Below are 23,155 nucleotides of genomic sequence, written 5' to 3'. Positions count from 1 at the left end.
ATTTAAGTTTTATAATTTCATATGTATAAATATTTGAAAAAATAGAAATAAATTCTTTTGTATTATTATGAATCTTTTATAAAAACATTTTTTAAAATTTAAAAAAGTCTCTTATTATAATAATTCTATAATATAAATATATCTCTTATGGCTAGAATTCAAATCTATTTATGAAGTTACTTTTAATATAAGGAATTTAATCTTTTATTCTGCCCTTTTATATATCTTGTGCCGAAATGATGTTCTTTACAAGCTCTGCTGCTCGATCTAGAGCCGCTTTAAATCGCTCTGCGCTCTTTACTGGACTGACAAAGCATATTTCAAGCCTATTGTTTGTTAGCGTATATGCTCAAAGAAACCGTCTCAGGACTATAGAGACTCACGAATCATCAAACACAGTATAATTCATCCATACAGACTCTGGGTGCGGCATGGTGAAGCCCGGATCTTCTGCCAGCTTTGTTTCCACCATCGTTTGCATAATCAGTTGCGGGTAGCCCCTCTTCCAGACGGGGTCGGAGAACAGTTCTGGCATCTCTTCATCCTTCTGATCCTGTGACATGACCTCGATCACATCCATCAGCCTGAAGTAGTTACGACCCTCGGTTCCCTTGGCGATTTGCGCATTGCAGTCGCGTGCTGCCTGTAGGAGTTTGGCGCGAGCCTCACCACGGGGGATAGCATCGTCAAGAGCGGCGTCGCAAAAGTCCATCACCGACTTCAGAACCACCTGCACAATCTCTGGACGGCCAAGGTGGAAATGCGCCGTCGATACGGTCTCCCAACTGGCTGGCAGGTAGCCAAAGTACAGTCGACTAGCAAGCTGGATTGTTAAGTCAACGGTCGCCTTGATGGGCGCGGAGTGACTGAGCAAGAGCGTTTTGCCAAAACAGTTGATGAGATGTGGGACGTATTGTTTTGTGGATGTGATGGCAAGGTAGTCTTGGCGGAGGATTTCAATGCGGCTATCAATGTCTTCTGTTGTCACCAAGGGGATCTCTTTGAGACTAGCTGGATCAGCAGCAATGCTACCGTCGCTTGATGCGGCATTCCTAGGATCAAGAGTGGTGATAGCATTTTGGAGTCTCTGGGAAAGCCGAGAAACTGTCATGAGATCAATCATGGAGTGCTCAAAGATGGTTGCCGAGCGCCCGTTGGCGGTGACAATAATCTGGGTGCATTTGTCGTGCCAGCGGTTGAAGGAGTCCCCAATGTAACCAGAGCGGACTCGGTCTGCGCGCGTGACCGGGCTATTGTCGTCAAGACACATGACGAATACAGAAGCTTCAATGGTTTCGAGATAAACTGCATTCCTGCTGTCCAAAGAGAGCAGTCTCTGCCGATTCTGAAAGACTGTCAGTTCAACTTCAAGTTGAAGCCCAAAACGCCACTTACCAATCCCCATGAATCGCGATTGTCAGTGGTCAACATGCCAGCCCAAGAATTGTCTTTGAAGTCCAAATCGACGATTGCTTGGTATGTTTCCTTGAGCATGTCATATGAAGCTGTCGTCTCCGCTTGCTTCAGCGGGATTTTGAAGAGATGTCCCTTTCGCAGTACGGCAACGTACTCATTGTCGGGGTACTTCATCATTTTATCACAGTCGACATTTGGCTCTCTTACGGCGTTGAAAAGCCAGGATAATGAGTGCCCACAGTTAGCCCTGGTACCAAGGAAATCAGGTTCCAGCCTGCCTGCGTCACGGTCGGCCTTGAATTCATACAACGCTGTAGTCAGTATAGCCGCCCGCTCCGCCTGGGTGTGGGCTATCGGGCTGTCAAAGTGCGTACCCAAGAAATTTCCAAAGGGTGCGAGTGGGTATCGACGCTTGAGATGCAAGGCCTTGAGAAGTAGGTCGGCGATCCAACTCTCCACGTTCGGATCATCAGCCTTGACACGCAGCTTATTGTAGAGTCTGTGACCAAGACTATCTGGTGCCGCTAGGGCATGGGCTTTACGACTGAGCTCTGCGTATTCCTCTCGAGTGTGAGCGAAGTGGCCGATGCTGTTGAGAAGGTCCTTAATGGCCTCGTCTAGGTCGACGAGCGGGTATCTGGGTAACTCCTTGCGCGTCCGGCAACAATAGAAGCCGTGATTGGTCTGACCCTGCTCGCGTTTCGATATAGATGATTCTTCTATGACAGGGCCAGCCTCTTTCGGGCGTGATTGCCGTATCTCATCAGGAATCAGTTTAGATCGCGAAGCAACTGTGGCCGCGAGGGCCGTGATGCTGCCAGCACCGCTCAACTCAGATGTCTGTAGATTAACCTGAAATGTGCGCACCATCCAATTCTTCAACTCAATGCTGACGAGAGAATCCAGCCCAATCGTGGCTAACGACTGATCTACCCGAATCTCCTCCATACGCCGGTCGAGGAAGACAGAAAACTTGGCGAGTGCAGCGTCTTGAATCAGCTGCTCCGCCTCAGCCATGGTCTTCACACCAGCCAGTGCCTCTGCAAAGTCGACCTTGTCGCTTTTGGCGGCGCCACTGGCCTTTTTCCCCAGTGCATGTGGTAATTGGTTGAAAACGGGATTGTTGAGCAAATACTCGTCGTTGGCTTCCATCATTGATAGACGCGTTACTGCTTGGATTGACTGGTGTAGGCCATCCTTTCGAGCAGAATCTGTCATGATGTATTCAAAGTTTGCGAAGAACTCTTCAAAAGAGATATCCATGACACTATTTTGTCGGAGACTTGCCCTGATAGTACTGATTGCGGTCTCGTTCTGGGATGCCTCCAAAGCGCCGTGGGCATCAATGGAGACAGCGCCGATGTTGAGGGAGACATACTGAGTATGCGGGTGATTGGCATGAGCGCGCGCAAAGGCATCTTGGAAGCCATTGCCGGCTGCATAGTTCGACTGACCAGACTTTCCAATCACAGACACGATAGATGAAAGTGCCACGAAGAAGGCCAAGTCTGGGCTGGCGAAATACTTGTCAAGATTGATGGTTCCAACAATTTTGGGCTGAAGTGGCTGCTTCCATTCACCGACTGTCATTTGAGAAAAGGTTCGATCCTAGAGAGTGTCAGGATATTATATTAGTCGATATGAATAACAGCAACTTACCCTCAGAGCCAAAGCGCCCTGCACAACACCTCTGACTGGAGGCAGCGCTGTGCAATACGAGACCGCATTCCTCATCTGCTCCTCATTGGTGATATCGCATTTCAATAGGTGAAGCTGGCCACCATGCGCTTCCACCGCTGCCATATGCTTACGTCTCGTCTCATCGTCGATAGTGCGCCGAGAGAGGGAGACGATATGTCCGGCTCCCCGGGCAGCGAAAAAGTGACATATCCGCGAAGGTAGATCGCCGAGGCCTCCTGCCACGATGTAAGTTCCATCTTTTCGGAGTCGCAGAGGTGTAGGCTGCGCTGGCAGACATTTGACTCTTGATGTTGGCTGTGTCACGAGAACAACTTTTCCTATGTGTTTTCTCGCACTCATAAGGCGGAAGGCATCCTCGACCTGCTCGATGGGATGTATGTTAACTGGTTGCACCGGGCGCAGTGCCTTTGACCCAATGAGTTCGACGATGTCACCAAGCATCCGGTATATCTGGTTAGCCTTTCGTGTAGCCAGAGTCACCAGATCAAAGGCATGGAATGTGATTGACTTTTCGAATGCAGCCATGCTCAGACGAGAGGCTTTTTGCATCTCACTCTTCCTCAGCTCAATGAAGACGCCCAAACTTTTGACGCAGTCAAGGCTGTCTCTAAGCATCTCTCCTGTTGATGTGTTGAGCACGACATCCACACCCTCCCCGCCGGTAAGACGCATGATACTCTGTTTGAATGAACCGGACCGGCTGGAATAGATGTGGTTTTCCGGGATGCCGTAATCATCTATGAGAAATTGCCGTTTCTCGCCGTTTCCAACCGTACAGAAGATCTCTGCTCCAATGGACTGGGCAAGTTGGATCGCCGCTTGACCAACAGCTCCGGATGCAGAATGGATGAGAACAGATTGACCCTGCTCGAGGTGGGCCAGGTTCCTGATGCATTGGTACGCCGTCAAATATGCATAGGGTATCGATGCTGCAGTAGTGTTGCTTATCCAGCTGGGCGTCTTGTGGGCATGGTATCCGTTTACTCGCGACAGGTTGCTATATGGCTGAGCACCAAAGCCCATGACCCTGTCTCCCACCTGATATGTGTCCTTCATATCTTCGCCAACGGCCGTTACAACACCAGCAAATTCGCCAACCATTTGCGCATCAGAATTCATTTGTCCGAGGGCCACGCACAGATCTTTGTAGTTGACCCCGTAGGCATCGGGTTTGACCTCGATCTGGCAAGCTCCTAATTCGGGCGACAAGTCACCATCCACGAATCGGAGAGAGCTTAGCAAGCCGGGAGTAGCGACTTCAAGCTTGAGAGCCCGGTCACCTTGATGAAGAGTGCTCTCTGTCTGGGCCACAGTGGAGTCATTCCAGCTGCTACGAGCCCACTTCAAAAACGTGGCGTCTGGCAATACCCGAGGAATTGACACTCGGCCATTCTCGTAGGCGAATTCAGGTTCCAGAGACTTTCCATCATGAGTGCCTGGCCAGAAGCACTTTTGCAAGATCCCAGCTACTGCCTGCCCGGTCACCTCCGGGCTGGGAGCAGGATCACGGATGTCGAGGGCGACAAACCCAGTGTTGCCACTCTCGCGACGGAGGACTCGTATAAAAGCACTTACTACGCCTTTGTATGCCGTGGACACTGGATCGGGAGTATCTTGAATGACGACCCACAGGATCTTGGCCTTTGAAGCAAGAAGAGCATTGAGTGCTGTGAATAATTGAGGTTGAGGGTCGAGGAGTAGAGGTGTCTCAGCGCGATCAAGGACCAAGTAGAGCGTGTCCTCGCTAACATCTACTCGGTCCCAAGTGCGCTCGCTTATCCGAACCTCGGTCGAAGTAGGCTTGATATTCTTGGAAATCTCAACAATACCATCATCGGCAGCATCTTTGATGAGTACAATCCTATTGTTTCCCATAGTATGTCCGTTCATCAACAGAGGCACAGCTCTGGAAACCATCATGCTGTTGCGTGCAACATGTATGCCGCCAAAGCCGTTCCTTGATAGAATCTTATCCCATTGCTCCCTGTACATCAGCGCAGTGTCCTCTCGGAATTCGTCCTCGTGAGCCCACCATCCAGATAGCGTGCCAAATATGAGACCGATAACTGCGCCTTTAGGCGAGTTCTCGACGAGAATGAGGCTTCCACCGGGACGGAGAAGCTTTCGCACATGCTCCATCGTGACATCCATCCGCTTCGTCGCATGCAGGACGTTCGATGCCACGACAACGTCATATGATTCGGGCTGAAAGCCCTGTTTGAGGGGATCTCCTTCCACATCCAGCGTCTTAAAATCCATGTAAGACTCCCAGTCGGCAAACGTGCTGCGAGCTTCTTCAAAGAAGCCGCTTGATATGTCCGTGTACGTGTACTGCCCAATGGGAAGGCCGTCGCCGCTGTTCCGACCGGCAATCCCACCGAGAAGTCGCTTTGTGCAGCCGCCCGTCCCGGCGCCAATCTCCAAAAAGCGAAGGCGTGGATTCTTGAATGTGAGAAGTTGAAGATATGCAACTGCAGCTTCATAGTCACTACTGAAAGTTCCACCTTCGTAAGCCCGTATCAGGAGGTTCCCCTCCAGCATAACGCTCAACGGATCGGATGTACCGCTTAGGATTCCGGGAAGGGCTCTGCCAACACGTGCAAGTAGTTGTAACTCAGGTGCATTAGCGAGGGAATCAATGCGCTGCAGTATGCCGACTTCATCCTCGAAGCACAAGCCTGACATGATCTGGTTGTAATAGTCAGATTTGACCCACTTCTTCATCCATCCAAGATACTTGACTAGATGAGGGCTCGTGATCTCAACGTTGTTGGCCTCAACGTAGCTTAGTGCATCTCGAATCCAAATAGATGCCGCCTGGTCAGCCACACGGAAGCTCTCCTCAGCTTCGATAGCAGATACTTTGCTGCCTTCATAGTTGTATGTCATGTTCTCATCCAAGCCCAGTGTGACAGAGAGAAAGTGAGAGAACGACGTTTCCGTCATAAAATCTGCGTCCAGATTCCATTCCAGCCGGTTTACTTTATCCTGGACGAAGGGCCGGTTCTCATCTTGATGCGCCTCGCCGATGGCTCTGAGGTTGACCAAAATTTTGATGACTGGCCTGAGCTGGCCATCCGCCTCTTCTTGAAACACCCAAGACTGACCTGTAGATGCTTTTAGTCCATCGGGTTCGATCTGCATGGCGGCAGTCAGGCTATTGCCTGCTCGTGTCGAGATCTTGGCATCAACTTCCAGCAGAGTAATCTTGGTCGGAACACAAGGAGCGTTGGACACAAACTTCTTGAAAAGCATTCCACTAAGTTGGTGAACAGCATCGAGGGTAATTGGGTGAATGACGTGAGGCCTAAAGGAGCGATACGGCATTAAAGCAGCCACGTCTGGAATAATGATATCGAGAAGACCTTGTTTGTTGCCGTATTTCAGAGAATCAATCGGACTGAATGCCCCGTCCCATTGGTTGCCAGTAAGCTTAGCGAACTCATAGAACTCGGTCTTTGTCATCTCCATATCACAGCTCTTTCGAGCATCATTAAGGAGTTGCATCGATTCTTCTCTGCGCAAATCTGCTTCTCTTGCCCCATTCACCTCATCATCCTCAGGGCTTTCATATTCGATTGTAATTTCGCCCGAGCAGTTTTCGGTCCACGATCCATTGGCATTGTCATATGACCAAATTCGGAACGTTTCCCAGCGACTGCCTTCGTATTGACGTGAGGTGGACATGCTCAGTTGTACTTCAACTTCGCCAGACTGCTGGTCATTATCCGACTCGTTGAGGACAATGGACTTCGAAATGATTACATCACGGAGGATGAATTTTGAAATCGACCGCTGGGCATCTCTCAACTGCACAAGCTGCTTCATCGCCTCGATAGCCATGGTAAGGTAGCCTGCGCCTGGATATAATGTAAAGCCCTCGACTACATGATCACGCAGCCATGGCAAGGCGTCCAAGTTGATGTGGTATCTCCAGCGCGGCTCTTGAATAGTGCTCGCCGGATCCAGGAGGCCGAGTAAATCATGTGGTGCAAACTTGCGAAAACGGTGAGCCTTGCTTAGTCTAGATTCGTGCCAAAATGGGGCAAGATCCCAAGGGTACGATTTCAAATCCCGAATAATTTCAGGCTCTCCTTCATCAGTCATCTTGAGTACGGCTTCCATATCGACCTTGAGGCCTAGCTCGAAAATCTTGCCGGCAAGGGATAAGACTGTCTGTATAGCGTTCTTATGGCGCAATAGGGCAGAGAAATATTCAAACTTGAACTTTGCGCCTCCTGGTAGTGTAAGTGTTTGACGAGAGGGGCCTGCCAAAGCTGAATGAGGACCAATTTCGATGAAAACACTTGTGTCCATCCCCGGTTCGTTTTGTAGTTGATCATCCCGCAGCAAAGCCAATGCCTGGCTGAATTTGACCTGGGATACTAAGTTGTCGCTCCAGTAGTCGGCGCCGAATGCTGTTGATTTGGTTGTACCGGTAACGCTTGAGTAGAATATAACACCACTCCGTACGTCAGAGGACTCGATATTTCGCATTGCTTCCTGGTAATCCTGTGCGATCCGTCGCATGTGATGCGAGTGATATGCAGTATCAACTTTGAGTTTGCGGGCAAAGATTCCCTCGGCGTCAAGTAAATACTTTAACTCTTCAATTCCAGCCAAGTCTCCCGAGATTGTACTGCTCGAGGGGCTGTTCACACAGGCCACACTGACAGTTCCAGTTGTAACCCTATCAATGTATCGCTGCGCCTCGGCCTCTCCAAGACTGACTGCCATCATGGAACCAGGCACTGCAGCCTCTGCTTTGGCATTCGAGGAGGCAACACCACGGTGATAGGCACTATTGAATATTAGTTACATCATCTCGTAGGCTATGCAATTGACTCACACAATGATGGCGTTGTCTCTGCTCAAGGCACCGGCAGCATATGCAGCAGCAACTTCACCAGAGCTGTGGCCAATAACCCGGCTGGGCCTTATAGAAAAGCTCTCTAGTAAATCCACAAGCGCAATCTGAATAGCCGTCGTCGCAGGCTGGGATATCTCAGCCTCACCAATCCGCGACTCGCTGTCCGCTTTGAGCAGCTCATCAATGAGACTCCACGAGCCTCCTTCCTGCCGTATTGTATTCTCCATAGCCTTTATTGACTGTCGGAAGCATCGTGACGAATTGATGAGTTCACGGCCCATCGCATGCCATTGCGCACCTTGTCCGGAAAAGACAAAATTGAGCGGTGCAAGAGTTGTGGCTCTCTTCGGATGAACCATTTGGTCTAATTCTTCCAGCAGCTCCACGGATGTCGATGCGACGATAGCTCGTCGGAATGATAGAACGGACTTACGAACACCTAGTGTGTAGGAAAGACTGCGTAGAGTCTGAGGATTCAGTAGGTGGGTACTTGCCCACTGCTCGGTATTCTCTGATGTTGAGAGTAAAGCCTTCTCGGTTGATGCACTAAAAACAAATAATTGCGGAGTAGAGTCGACAACAGTAGTGGTATCAGTAGGAGTTGAGGATCCGTTCGAAGAAGTCAATTGAGTGGTCAAGGGTCCATTGGTGGCTCCATTACATGGCTCAGGGTTATTCTGATGAGTGGATGTCCCATTCGTATTCCCATTAAGCTGAGGTTTTGGACCTGGAGCCTCAAGGATAACGTGACAGTTAGTTCCTCCGTACCCAAATGAGTTGACTGATACTCGAGCTGGGCCATTGTTCTGTGGTGTTGGCAGCTTTGTAAGTTTACTGGGAATCTGCTAGCATGTTAGAGCGTCCTCTATTTAGTTCGATGACTTAGAGGTCTGTACCTTTATCTTTTTCTCATAGAGCTTTAGAGACGGCTTTGGTTTGATGAAGTTGAGGTTAGCAGGAATGTAGCCATGCTTGAGGATGAGTATGGATTTCAGTAAGCCGGCGATGCCAGAAGTAGCCTCAAGGTGGCCGATGTTCGTCTTGATTGAACCAACGTAAAGGTCATCTGTCCTACCAGATTCTTCGCAGAAGACCTTAGATATCGATGCTATCTCCTCGCGGTCACCTGCTTGTGTTCCCTGTTCGTTCTTAGTCTGATTCTTTTCTTGACTTGCCGAAAAACTTACAGTGCCGTGAGCCTCGACGAATGATGTATCTGCAGGATTCAGTCCAGCCTCTTGGTATACACGGAGTGAAAGCGCTGCCTGTGCCTCGCTGCTTGGAGTGTTCAGGCCGGGCGTTTTGCCGTCTTGGTTCATGCCCGAATTGGCAATGATGGCGTGTATTCGGTCACTACCATTTTGGTTAACACGCCAAGTGGCTGCAAAGGATCCATGACTTACCCGTCCTTGAGTGCGTGGTCCAAACGCTTGAGGACTATTGTGGCAACCCCTTCACCGCGTCCATATCCAGCGCCTCTTGAGTCAAAAGCATAGGACTTTCCATCTGGATTGAGCATTCCCATGCCACTCACTACATGAATATCAGCACGGTATTCGTCTCTGGCTTGCGGTTTATAGGCAGTGCTGGTAGGTCAAACAACTCACTTATGCTTAGAACGTCTGGTTGAATGACAAGCTGTGAGCCACCAACCAAGGCGAGATTCGACTCGCCCAATCGAAGGCTGTGGCATGCTTGATGCAAGCCGACAAGACTGCCAGACTACTCAAAGTCAGTCAAGCACTCGTCGGATATCTCAGTTCTAGAATTTCATACGCAGCCGGTGTCAATACTCATGCAGGGACCCCGCAGGTCGAAACAGTACGATATTCGGTTTGACAGGACTGATTGGTTTAAGCCGCAAGTACAGGCGTCATTGGCCAGCTACATTGACTTACTAGACTCGCCCGTTCCGTTCAGGTGCGTCCTGCCAATTGTGGACAGGTCCTTGTGCCCCATGCGGTCGTAGCTCCTCTCGAATATGCTGGCATACACTGCAGTGTTGGAGCCTCGCAGCTTTTCAACGGGAATACCAGCGTCTTCGAGAGCCTCGTACGTCGTCATGAGAAAGAGACGCTGTTGCGGATCCATCGAATGTGCTTCCGCGCTAGAAATGCCAAAGAATTTGGCATCAAACTGGGAAATGTCATCTTGGAGGAAATACCCATGCTTGGTCACCATGGACTGCTTCGCATCTGGATAAGAGTCGAACCACGCATTTGCGTTCCATCGGTCTTTGGGAATTTCTGTCTGTCCATTCCGGCTCTCCGACAGCAGTTGCCATAGCTTGTCTAAGTTGTTAGCTCCACCTGGAAGCCTACAACCGACGCCGATAATGGCGATCGGGGCTGGAGGGCTCATAATTCGAGACATGACGTTGGTATGACAACAGTTCAATGGTTTTAGATTTGGGGATACGGGAAGAACTATTCAAACAGTCTACATATATTTCCTTTTTTGTTCTCGTTCACTGCAGTTATAATGTTTCTCAACTGATCACGTATTTACTTCGCAAGCCAAGGTGTCCCCCCTCTTCGAAGGATTCAGGCTCGTCCCGTCCCTGTGGACATAAAACCTCCTCCTGGCTTGCGAGCCCGAGCTATCACTGCTTTCCAGGTCAAAACAACAATAGGCTAAATTGGTCGGCAGTCAACAATCGAGATCCGGAATCGGGTCGCACATAGGGGATCATCTCAAGGTCTAGTGGCTGCGCGACTAGTTAATGCCCGTTGTGCTGCTCTAGGCAAGATCGGAATCAATGGCTCCTTGTGGCCAGGCGTAGGATTATGGAGCCATGAGCCTCCACTATAGCACGATTCAGGGCTCTTGAGATGATTGCCCAGCTCGGAAGGACAGAAGGCATAGCATTTAACCTGCCAATGGCAACTAAAAGCTACCTGTATTTGTATTTCCGCAAGGATCGTGGGGTTGCATCAGCTAACTAAATTGGCGTAAGGATGGATCCCAGACCTGTAGCGCATGCGCTCTATTGGACAGCAGCCTAAGAGCCGCAGAACTGTGCCTCCCATAAGCCAGATCCTACAGTTTGCTTGGCGCCTTGGACCGTACATCCGAGAGGCCGGCTAAATGCTCCTCCACCAAAGCCCAGGTCTCGGGCGGCAGGATCGCCATCATCCACGTATTGCCCTGGCCATCCTTGCCGCCCACTTGGAACATGTTGCGAATATGCGTATTGTGCTCCAGCGAAGTCCACTGGTGCCATGCGAGCTTGCCCGGAGACTTCCCATGGCCGGCTACGGCGGGGGCAATGACAGCGGGTGAGAAATCGATGGAGTCGAAAAAGCCCATTTTACTGAAATTGGACACGACCAGGATGAAGGAGTCTTCGGCGGCAAAGACGGGCGGGTTCTCCTTGTCCTTAGCGTACGACTCCCGCAGGAGATGCAGTTGCGCGTGCACTTGGGGGGCCTTGGTCAGCGTCGCCACGGACTCCCTCACCAGGAGGGCCGTTCTCGCCAGCGGCTGCTGCCGAAGCGCTCGAAGCGTGGTGTTGGTAGAGGTCGAGAAAGTTGCATTGGCGATGAAGACGGGGCTCGAATCGGGCTTGTCCTTGCGTTGAGGGAACGTGTCTGGTAGACAGTGTCTCGCCTCGTACATGCCCATCACATGGACGGGCCGATCCACCGCTGGAAGGATACCACAGCAGAGCCGCGCCGCCCATGCAGCCAAAACATCAGCGTCGCTTACAAATTGTCCATTGAAGAGGGCTCCTTTTGGAATGACTTCGAGTTTATCCGAACCGTGGCCACCGATAAAGTCCATCTTGATCCTCTGCAAGGTGGAGTCTGGTAGCACGAGCATGCGTCGCACCGATATTGGGTATCTCGCGACGTGCTCCAAGTATCTTTCGTACGTTTTTTTGAAAGCTTCAGGGCTTAGCTGCATACCCGCCAGAGCGTAAGGCTCCTTGGGCGGCATTGATCCAATATTCTTCAGAGGGTCATCGTATGCACCCATGAATTGTGGAATATCGTCGTAGCGTCCGTGAAGATCCATCGACCAGGCCAGGACCAGAGCTTTGATCCCCATGAAATCACATACAACATGAACCCAGCGGATACTGATCAATGTCGCATCTTGGAAGAGAGCTATGTGGACGCCAATAATGGGCTCTTGGCGACGAATGTGTTCAGTAAAGTCAAGCCCCCATTCAGGGCCAAGGGTCAAGGAGTTGAATTGCGAAGTGATGCCGGGAAACAGTTCGGCCTTGCCTCTTGCCCTCGGGAGGTTTTTCGCAACAGGATGATCCGTAGTTCTCACCAAGAAAGTCTCCTCTGAAAATTGAAATGCCGGACGCTCGTGAGTATATGTTCTTGGTGCATGGATCTCAAGCTTGCCGACCTTGTTGAACTGCAAGCGGCCGCCTAATTTTCTCCAATCGCCCAGGCTGAGAAGGTGTGTGAGAGCTGCGCACAGCCTCTGCGTGTCAAGGACAGCATCGAAACGCAAGGTCCAGTGTTGCATGTACCGATTGATAGGAGAGTCGTCAAACTCATGCAAAGGGAACACAATGTCAGATGTGGGCATTTTTCCCAGACTGGGAGCAGTGGCATTTCCAGAAGACATTGAGGTGTTGCTTGCGAGCGGATTGGTGAGATATGGTTTTAAAGACAGATAAGAGGTTATACCATCTTGCATAGTAATTGAGAGATCTCGTAGCGAGTTCTCGCTTCCACGAACCCCCGAAATCAGTAAATCCCCCTGTAGAACTGTGACATAGCCCCTTGCAATCCCCCACATGATAGGACTCAGTCGGGCCGCTTTCCGGTTAAAGGATTTTAGGCAGATATTACTATGGGCTGTATAGAGTATAGTCAACATAAAACCTAATCTATTAATAATTATAGTACTTAAACCTGAAATACTTCTTTAAATACTATTAACGGGTTTCTAGAAGAACAGGGTTAGGGTTACTCGGGGGCACCATCCTCTGGTTCAATAACCGGATCCTTGACCGATCCAATCAATACATCTTTGGTGTCTACAACGGACATAATCTCTTCCGCGTTTCCAACCTCGACCGGTATTGTCGAACCACCCGGACGAGCTGTCATCTTCCCCACCCAGGAATCCAATACTCAGAAACGCGATATTAAGAAACGAGCAACTAGGGGCTTTGTTGATGCTGCTAAGGCCGATTTTTGTACCTTTGCTTTGACCTTCAATCTAGCTGAAGGTCAGCTCTTTATTGGCGGTGTACCGGCCTTTTACTCTGGTGAGGAATACAAGGAGCTCGGTACTCAGGCCGAAGGCTCTCTTGCCAGTAGCGCCATTACGGGAACCTTTGGAACTACTGGCCGAACGCCCGTGTTCAGGAACTCAGATCTAATGATGAGGCAGGTTTCTGTCAGGACTCTAGTGGCCAAGTATATATCACTTTTACTACTAGTCCTCCTGAATGTGTACCAGTTACTTTGGCTATTTATGATGGTGAAAATAATGTCTATGCTTTTGCAATTTTACATGTTAATCAAGATGCAGTTGCACAACGTCGAAATGGTCGGCTTGTGGGTTTTGACACTTCGACCTCTTCTTGGACAGTCTCCTCTGAGGCAAACACAGCTGAAAATGTCGGTTCCGGAAGTTTCAGTAGCGAAGAGTCTACAACAGCCGAAACGGCCATGTCTACAGAGTACAGTTCTTTCAGCTCAGGTCATACTGAACCAAGTAGTACCCCCTCCGAATCATCTGGTTCTGAAGCATCCACCACTGCTTCTTCCCAAGTTGTTGATTCATCTGCTTCAACCTCTTCACAAGCATCAGATTCTCAAGAATCCACCACCGTTTCTTCCGAGCTTGTTGATTTGTCTGCCGCCATCCATTCCTCCATTTTCTCCAGTAACTCGAGTACTGAGGCATCTTCGTCTACTGAGTTGGATGTTACAAGTTCGCCCACAAGCACGTCAAAGGGGCCAACCGATACGACCTCTGTAGATTTAGCTGGCTCAACCTCACAGACCTCGTCAGAGCTAGCTAGTTCAGCTAGCTCAAGTACATTCTCAATTGGTGAAGAGACAACTCCAAACACATCGACAACAACGTCAGAGTCTTCATCAGAGATCACAGCGTCTACTACAGAGGCCATTACCACGACAGGCTTGAACACTACCACCGCCAGTACCGCAGACATCACTAAAGATCTCATAACGACTACAAGTTCTACCACAGAGCTTAGTAGCTGCGCCAGTTCCAGTAATCCATACACCGTCGAGGGTGTCACCTTTGAGCTCTCCTGTGACTACGATGTCAGAGGCGGTATATCGATAGGAAAAGTTCAGGCCAACAGTTTCGACCAGTGCGTGTTTTTCTGCCCTGAATCGTCTAACTGCGCTGCCATATGATATATAAAAGCTACAAAGCTCTGCAGCGGATACAGTTCAATTACTGGAACTTCTGGGAACAATCAGTTTGACGTTGCAATCAAGGTGGTTGCTACCACTACGACCACTGCTTAAGCAACCACAACTATGAGTGCAGCTCCTGATTGTAGCAGCCTCGACAACCCATATACAGTTGATGGCGTCACCTTTGACATCGCCTGCGAAACAGCTGCCTCGGGCTTACAAATCCTCGATCAACTCCAAACGGACCATTTTCCTGCTTGTGTAAAGGCATGCGCCGACAGGTTCGATTGTGTTGGTCTTGAGCGTGGCCAGACGAGCGGCAGTTGTCTCTTGTTCTCAAGCTTTTCGTCAGCCGTTGTGCAGAGTGATTCTAACGCTGCATTTAAGTGACAGCCTATAGGTACCATACTAAATCACCTTCATCTCAATAAATAATTTACATTAAATATTACCAGTTTTCTCTTACTTCTACAGAATAGTGAAAATTCTTTAAATGCAAAGCTTCAAAGGACATCACTCCACAAGTTTACAGGGGGGTTCGGACTACTTACCTCAAAGCGTATAGATACAGCCGATGATCGATCATTGGATGAAACGCTGCCCCATTTCCAAGCATAAAATTGGGACCTCTCGAATCACATATCCATTCTGTCGGTGATATAAGCCCCTCTGGTCAGCGCAGTTCCTGGTTCCTCTCACTTTCATTTTACAAATTTTCGTCAGCATGGAGCCAAAGTCAGTATTGCCACCGGCCAATATTACAGCCGCTGCTGTATTCCAGACCATTGCCTATCTGGTTGCTTCTTGGCTTGCCTATCGTATAGTATTGGTAGTTTACAATATCTCGCCATTACATCCTTTGCACCGCTTCCCTGGGCCTAAAATTGCTGCAGCAAGCTATGCGTACGAGGCATATCATGATTGGTGGCGGGTCGGGCGTTATGGACATGAAATCCGCCGCATGCACGAGCGTTATGGTAAGTTCGTGAGTTCTGTCCCTGGAAAAATATCTAACAACACAATACAGGTCCGATTGTGCGAATAAACCCGGATGAGCTTCATTGCTCAGACCCGTACTTCACTGACGAAATCTATGCTGGCCCTGGCCGAATCCGCGACAAATGGCAGCACCAGCTGAACACCGGGGGTGCCGGTCCCGTCTCTGTGACTGGTTTCTCAACAGTTCATCACGAAGTTCATCGTATGCGGAAAGGAGCCTTGTCCAAGTATTTCTCTCGTCAGCAGATGCTCAAACTCGAAGGTGAGGTTAAGGAGTTTGCACAGTTAACGGTTGACAAGATGCTTCGATACGCTGGTGGAGAGCCCTTTGACGTGAAGGAAGCCTTTAACTGCTTTACGGCAGACATTATTTCTCAGTACGCTTTCGGTGAATCCATGGGCTTCATCACCCAAGACGGTTGGGAACCGAATCTGGCTACTTGGGTTAAGTCTTTCTTCCAGAGCGCCTACATGATGAGACACAATGTCTTTGCAAGGAAGATGGCCCAGTTTCTTCCGTTTCTATCTGACTACCTGGGTGAGGACATTAAAGCAGTCATGAGACAGATGAATGTTGTTATTCCTGGGTACATCACGGCTGCTTTGAAGAACCCTGAGGGAGGAAGAGTTTTCGCCGATGTGATGGAGTCCAAATCACTACCAGAGTCGGAGAAATCCATGTATCGATTATCGGGAGAGGGGTTCAATTTCCTTCTTGCTGGAACCGAAACTACTGCCGTAAGTGATTGCTATTCATTTCATATACGACGCCGGTACTCATAGTTCTCAACAGGCCACTCTAACGGTTATCACTTACTATCTTCTCGCTCAGCCATTGACATATAGACGATTGATGGCCGATCTCGAAGGAATCGATCCGAAAAACCTCAAGTGGACCGAGCTCGAGCAACGTCCTTACCTCTGGGCCGTCATCCACGAAGCTCTTCGTGTAATGCCTGGTGTATCTCACCGCTCGGCCAGAATTGCCCGCGAAGAAGACTTAGTCTATAAAAGTAAGGATGGTAACGTTGAATGGGTGATTCCAAGAGGAACTCCCATTGGCATGACTTCGATGATTAATCACTGGGATAAAGAGATCTTTCCCAACCCGGACGAGTTTACTCCGGAGAGATGGTTACAGGCGGGGAAGCCCAACTTCAAACTACAGAAGCTATTAATTGCCTTTGGTAAGGGTAGCCGTGCATGCATTGGTGAAAAGTAAGTTTCATGTTGCTCAACTCCAGGTTTTGTGTTAACTTTTTTTTAAAGTCTCGCTTATTGCGAAGTCTACATCATGGCAGCTTTGCTCGCTTATCAGGTTATTCCCAGGGCGCGCCTATATGAGACAACACTTGAGGATATTACATATGACCATGACTTGATTGTAGTCCAGACGAAGAAGGGATCTATCTCAGTCCGTATTGCAATCTCATAAGTCATGACCTAGTTAGAGCAGGTTGGACCGAAGCTTCATATTACAACATCAATAAACACTAGCTACGCATGCGTATGTGTACTTGTCTCTACAACCCGTAAAGGCCGACCTGGCCACGCAAAAGCTCCTAAGCGTGTTCGACTTCTGCAACTGCACTCTTCATCTGAGCTTGGCTCTTGGCGATCCCAGCAGCAGAGTTCTGTCCATCGAAAAGAACGGCGATCTCTTCTAGAGTAGGGCCCCTCGTCTCGACGAAGAAGAAGTAGATCACGAGACACTCAATTACCAAGCTGGAAAGCGATGTTAGTTTATGTGTTAATAATGAGTGAATGATGACTTACATGACAATGTAAACAAAATAAAACTTCCACTCAAGTTGCTGCAACCCAAGAGGATTCACCCACTGGTTAAATACCCCCGAGAGAGCTGTGAAGCAGAAGCAGAGCGTGAGTCCCTTAGCCCTGATGTTATATGGCAGGATTTCAACAGTGTAGGATACGGTCAGGCCTGGCCATGCAGCACCAGCCACGCCGTAGAAAAGAAAGATCATAGCGACGACGGCAATACCAGCAGCAGAGGATTCAGTCTTTGCATAGACGGCGCTGCATGCAGTCCAGATACTGAAGGATATAAGCATGCCGACGCCAGCAAAGAGGAAGAGAACTCTTCGTCCAACACGATCGACAAAGAAAGCGGCGAAGAGGGAGACAAGCCAGCACCAGATAGTGAGGCCACCATTGATGTATGCTTGAGTGACAGCACTGGAATGTGTTAGTAGCTCTCGATAGCAGTGCTGCATAAATATTCACTTACTCGGTAATGCCAATAGTTTTGAGAATAGCGGCAAGCTGTGGTCAAAGTCAGTTTATACTCTCAGCCGCATTACATCTTTGGCTCCGCTTACATAGTATGAAACAAGGCCATTACCACTGCACTGAGAAAAGATCGCAGTAGCAATAATCAGCCCACATCGCTTCCGGTTACCTGGGGTACGCCAAAGCTCTGCCCATCCATTGTCTGATGACTCACGCTCGAGTCTAATGGTGTTGACGATCTCAGTGAATTCCCACCTGACAAACTCATCGTTATCGTCTCCGTTGCCATGGTACTTGACAAGAATCTTGCGAGCTTCCTCCTCACGTCCTTTACTTATCAACCATCGGGGGCTTTCAGGCACAATGAAGATGGCTAGAAGCTGAATACCAGGCATGAGACACTGTAGCCCGGTCGGAAGGACCCATTGGAGGGTTCCAGTCTGGTTCCTCAGAGTTCCAAAGCATACCCAGGCCGCAATAATGCTCCCAAGATACCAAAGTGTGTTATAAACAGTCGTGATCTTGCCTCGATGTCGGGGATGGGCGATCTCGGTGATGAGGAGAGGGCAAGTAGCGTTGGAAATATTGGAGCCACAGCCCATGATAAATCGACCGACGAGATATAGCGCATCGCGTCGTGCTCCGTGACCCTTTTGAGGAAAGCACTGCATAAGGGCGCCGATAATAACGACAACACAACCAACAGCTGTGCCTTTCTTTCGACCCAGTCCGTCGGCGACATATGGAGCGAAGAGGAGGACAAAAAGACCTCCGAAACCAGGCATGGCGCCAAAGATACCTAGTCGACTTCCTTCGGGGTGATCAAAGACTATGTTATCATGTCAGCTGAATGGAGTACTAAATGTCAATGAAGTGACTTACATGTTTGCCATGATCCCATTGTTTGAAGACCATTGAGCAAGCTAGAGTCATAGCCGAGGGTAGTCGAGCCCATGAAGAGAAAGACCATCATAAGATACAACTTCCTCAGCTCAGTCTGTTTCCAGAAAGGCAAGGTTGAGCCTTGGGGAGCATGGGTCTCCTCCGAAATGTCGACATCAGTCTCCTTTGAGGTCATGGTGAGCCAGAGTGTTGGTGAATGTTCTAATTGTTCAAGAGACTTGGAGTTGAAAGCAGCTACAGATCGAGGGCTGATCTTGGCTGCTTCCCCGATGTGTTATATATCCAGGACAAGTGTCTGGCATCTGTGTCTATACCTGACAGCCACATACTAGTCAGAAATCAAGCCATGAGTCTCGTGACAGTAAGTTACTGTAATGCATCATGGTCCTTAGATGGTATTGTTTGCCAGGCTTTTCCTGCTCTCCCCATGGGGAAGACAAGGTTGAGAAGTTTGTTTGTGAGACTAAATCACAACAGGTTAAGCCATTGAGAATGGTCCACAGCATTGGCAGCTTTAATTGGGTAAGAATGTCTTAGCTTGGCGACTACCTGCAGTCGAACCATTCTTTTTCAGGCAAGGCCACTGAAGTATATCCGAGATTTCGGCGAATTGGTCCATACAGAAGACTCTAAAAGAGAAGAGGTGATCCGAATATTCTCCTCGGACTATCTCTTCCTTTTTACCAGCTGATTCCACGCACCAGGACCCTCACCTTGCTACTCCGCAGTAAAGCCTTGGAATCAATGGCTGACACAGTCGACAGCGCCCCTGCTTCTGTCTCCGCAGGTGCATCAACAGCAAATTTGGGGCAACGGTCTCGGAACCAAGCAGCTTGTGATGTCTGCAGAGCAAGAAAAATCCGGGTTGGTAACCTTACGGCATCCATAACGCCACTGTCTACCCTTCATTGTTGATATGATATGCTAACACTGTCGGTAGTGCACGTATGATCCCAACTGTCAGCGATGTCAAGGCTGCGAGTTTTTAAATGTGAACTGTACTCATGAACGACCAAGAAGGAAGCGTGGACCTCCCAATAAGTCAGTCCATTGTATGCTGCTAACTAGATTAGCATACTGACGCAAAACAGACATGCACAAAAAGCTCAACGGCAAGTTGTAGGGGCACCAGGAATCCCTTCTCCAAACAACGTTTCTATCTCATCAGGCGGAAGCAATTATGCTCGCCAATCAACAACACCACTTCAAAGTCCTCAGCTCCTGGACCATATGAACCGTTCCGCGACTTGCACCTGCTCTGGACCCAGTAGCAAATGGCTCTCCGCATTTGCCCCGGAGCCGATCGTCATGTGCCTGCTTGGGGACTGGTTCAATGTGATCCACCCTTTAGCTCCGATCTTACTCCGTCGCCGGTTCCTTCAGCGCCTTCAGAAAGGGGTAGCTGACGTTGACGCCGAATTCTGCGGGCTTGTTATCAGCGTATGCGCAGCGACCAAGGCGACACTACCGCGGGGTGATTATGGGCCAGTGACTGTAGACTATTGCGTTGACTTCCTCGATGCTCACGGACTACTCAAGAGTCAATTTACCCGAGACTCTTTTAGTATGGACAGGTGCATCGCCTTATACAATATCGGGACGGCCATGAGCGCTACCACAAAATCAGGGTTGAGTAGTATGCGCGCCTATCACGCCTTGAGCGAGGCAGCTGCAGGGGCCAGGTACCTGGCGTATTATCGGATACATGAGCACGATGAGGCTGAACAACAGCTCCTGAGAAGACTCATATGGCTATTATTTGCTAGTGCATGGTATGTTTCGGCACTGGGAGTGGATGACTCGATCAGCGCTAAACAAGTCACATATTCCAGTAGTGCGGATATTTTCGGAAGACTACCCATCAGTCTACTTAGTCAAGATCGCATCGAAAACTTTCCAAGACCACTCCCTCTCTCAGACAATCAGATGGAACCCAATGCTGCAGACAGCTGTCACGAGCCGCCTTGGCATGGAGATGACACGACCTATGTCCCAGGACTTAACTCTTTGAGCGACTTGTTCCTCATCTGGCAAGAGGTGCAGCAACTCCATGATAATATCGAACCACAGATTACTATCACCAGATATCTGGGAAAGATTCAACAAGTTTTGGATAATCTCCCGCCCGAGCTGCGGTGGCGTGGTGGTTTGTCACGTCCCGCCCATGTCACAGAAGGACACGACGTCCAAATCGCCAATTTATTTGTGACAAGTCTCAACATCCGCTCCAACATTCTTCAGAAATTTGGCCCCACAGACAAGAGCGCACAAGAACATCAGAAAATTGTAGACGACCTATTAGAAATCCTATACCATCTTCCCCGGGCCGTCTTTGATGCAAACGGCAGCAGCCTTGTCCCCAAGATTCGGGACATTGGAGCCGCCTACCTTGAGCAGACTCAACTGGGGAATGGCGTGGGTGAAGTGGAGATAGGGGACGCGAGAATTAAACTCGAGCGATTACTTCGGAAGCTGGATGACCTAGATTGCTGGCAGGGAATTGGGGTGCTCGACACTCCGCCCTTGAGGATAGATACGTGACCCGAATACACAGACATCAGATCATTAGAGTCGGAACTGAAGACTGGGGTCTTGGTCAATGCTACCCAAACTTCGGAGGCCTTTGCCTCGCAACCGGGAATGCTGCAACTATTCGCCGAGGCTTGGGGCGATTCCTCCTAGGTTAATGCGGAGTAAGTCCGAGCATCCTTGTAGGCTTGGCTAGAGCTCCGCACTAGAACGCATGATCCACCAACCCTACACTCTATTTTATGCGGTTCGGGAAATACAGAAGCTATTTGAACCATCTGCAATTCGTAACTACCATCAATTTCATCTTTGTCAACTTATTATTTTTGTATCATTTTAATGCTCTACAGCCATGACTGCCACACAGATTCCAACAGCACCAGCCCAGCATGCCTACCCTCATCTTCGGCGATCTGACAAGGGCTCAGTCCAACTCATTGTCAAAGGAAAACCATTCTTGATGCTTCCTGGCGAGCTTCACAATTCATCTCTGAGCTCCGCCAAGTTCATGAGTGAGGTTTGGCCAAGAATGAAATCCGATCATATTAACACATTGCTCGGTTCGGTAACATGGGAAATGATCGAGCCCAGGGAAGGTCATTTTGACTTCAGTGAGCTTGATTTGGTTCTAAAAGGCGCTAGAGAGCATGATATGCATCTCGTTCTGCTCTGGTTTGGAACATACAAGAACGGTCTGTCAACATATGGCCCAGGATGGGTTAAGAGAGACCCCAAGCGGTTCCCCCGGGTTCAAGTTCTTGAAGCTGGAGGCGTCAAAAGGACACTCGAGATGATCACTCCCCTATGCGACGCCGCATGCGAAGCTGATTCTCGAGCTTTCGCTGCCCTTTTGCGACATCTTGCAGAAGTTGATTCACAGCACCAGACTGTCTTAATGGTTCAAGTTCAGAATGAGACCGGAGTCCTCGGCGATTCTCGGGATCGATCGCACCGAGCCAACAAAGCGTTTGCTGAACCCATTCCAAGTGATCTCCTGCAATATCTGAGCCACGTCGATACCCACTCCAGATTCAGAAAACGAATCTCAAATGTCCCTTCGTCAGGCACTCATTCCTGGGAGTCCATTTTTGGGCCTGGAACAGCAGCTGATGAGGCCTTTATGGCGCATTTGATCTCTTCTTACGTGGGACGAGTTGCCGCAGCAGGGAAGAAGGAGTATCCCATCCCTCTGTACACAAACACATGGCTCAACATTGAAGGACAGTCCGAACTGGACTTTGGCGGAGGCGCACCAGTTGTGGTTGGTGGTGGTGACAAGCCTGGAATTTACCCATCCGGAGGTCCCTGCCCACATGTTCTGGACATTTGGCGATTTAACACGCCCTCTCTGGATCTACTAGCACCGGATCTGTACTTCCACGACTACGAAACTGTTTGTCGCAATTATACAGAACAAGGGAATATTCTATTTATCCCAGAACAGAGACGTGATGAGTACGGAGCAAGACGCATCTGGTTATCCTATGCGACTTACGGTGCTCTTGGGGCCAGTCCGTTTGGCATTGATACTGGTTCTGATATCATTGGCCGCGAGTTCAAGCTTCTCAAACAGACCAAGCAATATCTCCTTGATGCTGCACCCGAAGATCGCTTTGGATTCTTTTTTGACGAAGAGCCAAGCGAGAAGAAGCCGGAACAGTGGACTAGGACATTCGGCGATATCAAGGTCATTGTTGAACGCTGCTTTGTCTTTGGTAAGCCTGGACCTGGTGCTGGAATGATTATTCACTTGGGTAACTCCAAATTTCTCCTCGTCGGCCGGGGCTTTCACGCCCGATTCAAAGCAGCTCGCAAGGACGCAACATTTGGTGGGATTCTTTGGGGCGAGGAGAAGGAGGTTGATGAGAATGGAAACCTGCAGACTTTGAGAATCTTGAATGGAGATGAGACGAGGCACGGCGAATTCATGATGATGCCTAATGACGATCCAGATTATGGCGGTTTCCCTATTGCGGTTACGCCTGGAGCGAGGACATGTATCGCTGAGGTGGAGGCTTATTGGATTGCTGAGGACGAAGATGACAGATAATGATAATATTGATTCATTGGGTAGCCGAGATTATAGTAGCATCCACAGTAATACCACTTCTGTAACAATTCT

At 49.3% G+C, this 23,155-nt stretch overlaps 6 protein-coding genes across 6 annotated transcripts; 3 read left to right on the top strand and 3 right to left on the bottom strand.

Moving 5' to 3' along the window:
* Positions 1–217: 217 nt before the first annotated feature.
* On the bottom strand, positions 218–10,360 carry BKA55DRAFT_692368 (uncharacterized protein; the record flags this gene model as incomplete). Its single annotated transcript, XM_046199774.1, has 11 exons — positions 218–326; positions 384–1,345; positions 1,396–3,024; positions 3,076–7,918; positions 7,967–8,829; positions 8,884–9,126; positions 9,175–9,340; positions 9,391–9,520; positions 9,595–9,709; positions 9,764–9,831; positions 9,886–10,360. 11 exons carry the CDS (start codon positions 10,358–10,360, stop codon positions 218–220), a joined length of 9,603 nt encoding a protein of 3,200 aa, XP_046047791.1.
* A 666-nt stretch (positions 10,361–11,026) lies between these two features.
* Positions 11,027–13,062, bottom strand: BKA55DRAFT_541466 (uncharacterized protein; the record flags this gene model as incomplete). The annotated part of the gene is made up of 2 exons (XM_046190375.1): positions 11,027–12,807; positions 12,933–13,062. 2 exons carry the CDS (start codon positions 13,060–13,062, stop codon positions 11,027–11,029), a joined length of 1,911 nt encoding a protein of 636 aa, XP_046047790.1.
* A 478-nt stretch (positions 13,063–13,540) lies between these two features.
* On the top strand, positions 13,541–14,463 carry BKA55DRAFT_704594 (uncharacterized protein; the record flags this gene model as incomplete). Its single annotated transcript, XM_046200646.1, has 2 exons — positions 13,541–14,303; positions 14,376–14,463. Exons 1-2 carry the CDS (start codon positions 13,630–13,632, stop codon positions 14,461–14,463), a joined length of 762 nt encoding a protein of 253 aa, XP_046047789.1. The 5' UTR covers positions 13,541–13,629.
* A 613-nt stretch (positions 14,464–15,076) lies between these two features.
* Positions 15,077–16,573, top strand: BKA55DRAFT_595658 (cytochrome P450; the record flags this gene model as incomplete). Its single annotated transcript, XM_046195834.1, has 3 exons — positions 15,077–15,329; positions 15,380–16,089; positions 16,145–16,573. 3 exons carry the CDS (start codon positions 15,077–15,079, stop codon positions 16,571–16,573), a joined length of 1,392 nt encoding a protein of 463 aa, XP_046047788.1.
* Positions 16,574–16,913: 340 nt separating this feature from the next.
* BKA55DRAFT_516650 (general substrate transporter) lies at positions 16,914–18,679 on the bottom strand (the record flags this gene model as incomplete). The annotated part of the gene is made up of 5 exons (XM_046188105.1): positions 16,914–17,076; positions 17,128–17,547; positions 17,600–17,634; positions 17,691–18,430; positions 18,484–18,679. 5 exons carry the CDS (start codon positions 18,677–18,679, stop codon positions 16,914–16,916), a joined length of 1,554 nt encoding a protein of 517 aa, XP_046047787.1.
* A 509-nt stretch (positions 18,680–19,188) lies between these two features.
* Positions 19,189–23,112, top strand: BKA55DRAFT_618812 (uncharacterized protein). The gene is given in 6 exon segments (XM_046196742.1): positions 19,189–19,368; positions 19,445–19,545; positions 19,596–20,276; positions 20,337–21,041; positions 21,059–21,186; positions 21,411–23,112. The coding sequence occupies 6 exon segments, from the start codon at positions 19,249–19,251 to the stop codon at positions 23,081–23,083; spliced, it is 3,408 nt and encodes a 1,135-aa protein (XP_046047786.1). The 5' UTR covers positions 19,189–19,248; the 3' UTR covers positions 23,084–23,112.
* Positions 23,113–23,155: the final 43 nt, after the last annotated feature.

Source organism: Fusarium redolens, assembly GCF_020744475.1.
Source record: "Fusarium redolens strain MPI-CAGE-AT-0023 chromosome Unknown BKA55scaffold_11, whole genome shotgun sequence".
NCBI classification, from domain to species: Eukaryota; Fungi; Ascomycota; class Sordariomycetes; order Hypocreales; family Nectriaceae; genus Fusarium; species Fusarium redolens.
Note: the sequence above shows the minus strand (reverse complement) of the source record. Positions and strands in the feature narration are given on the sequence as shown.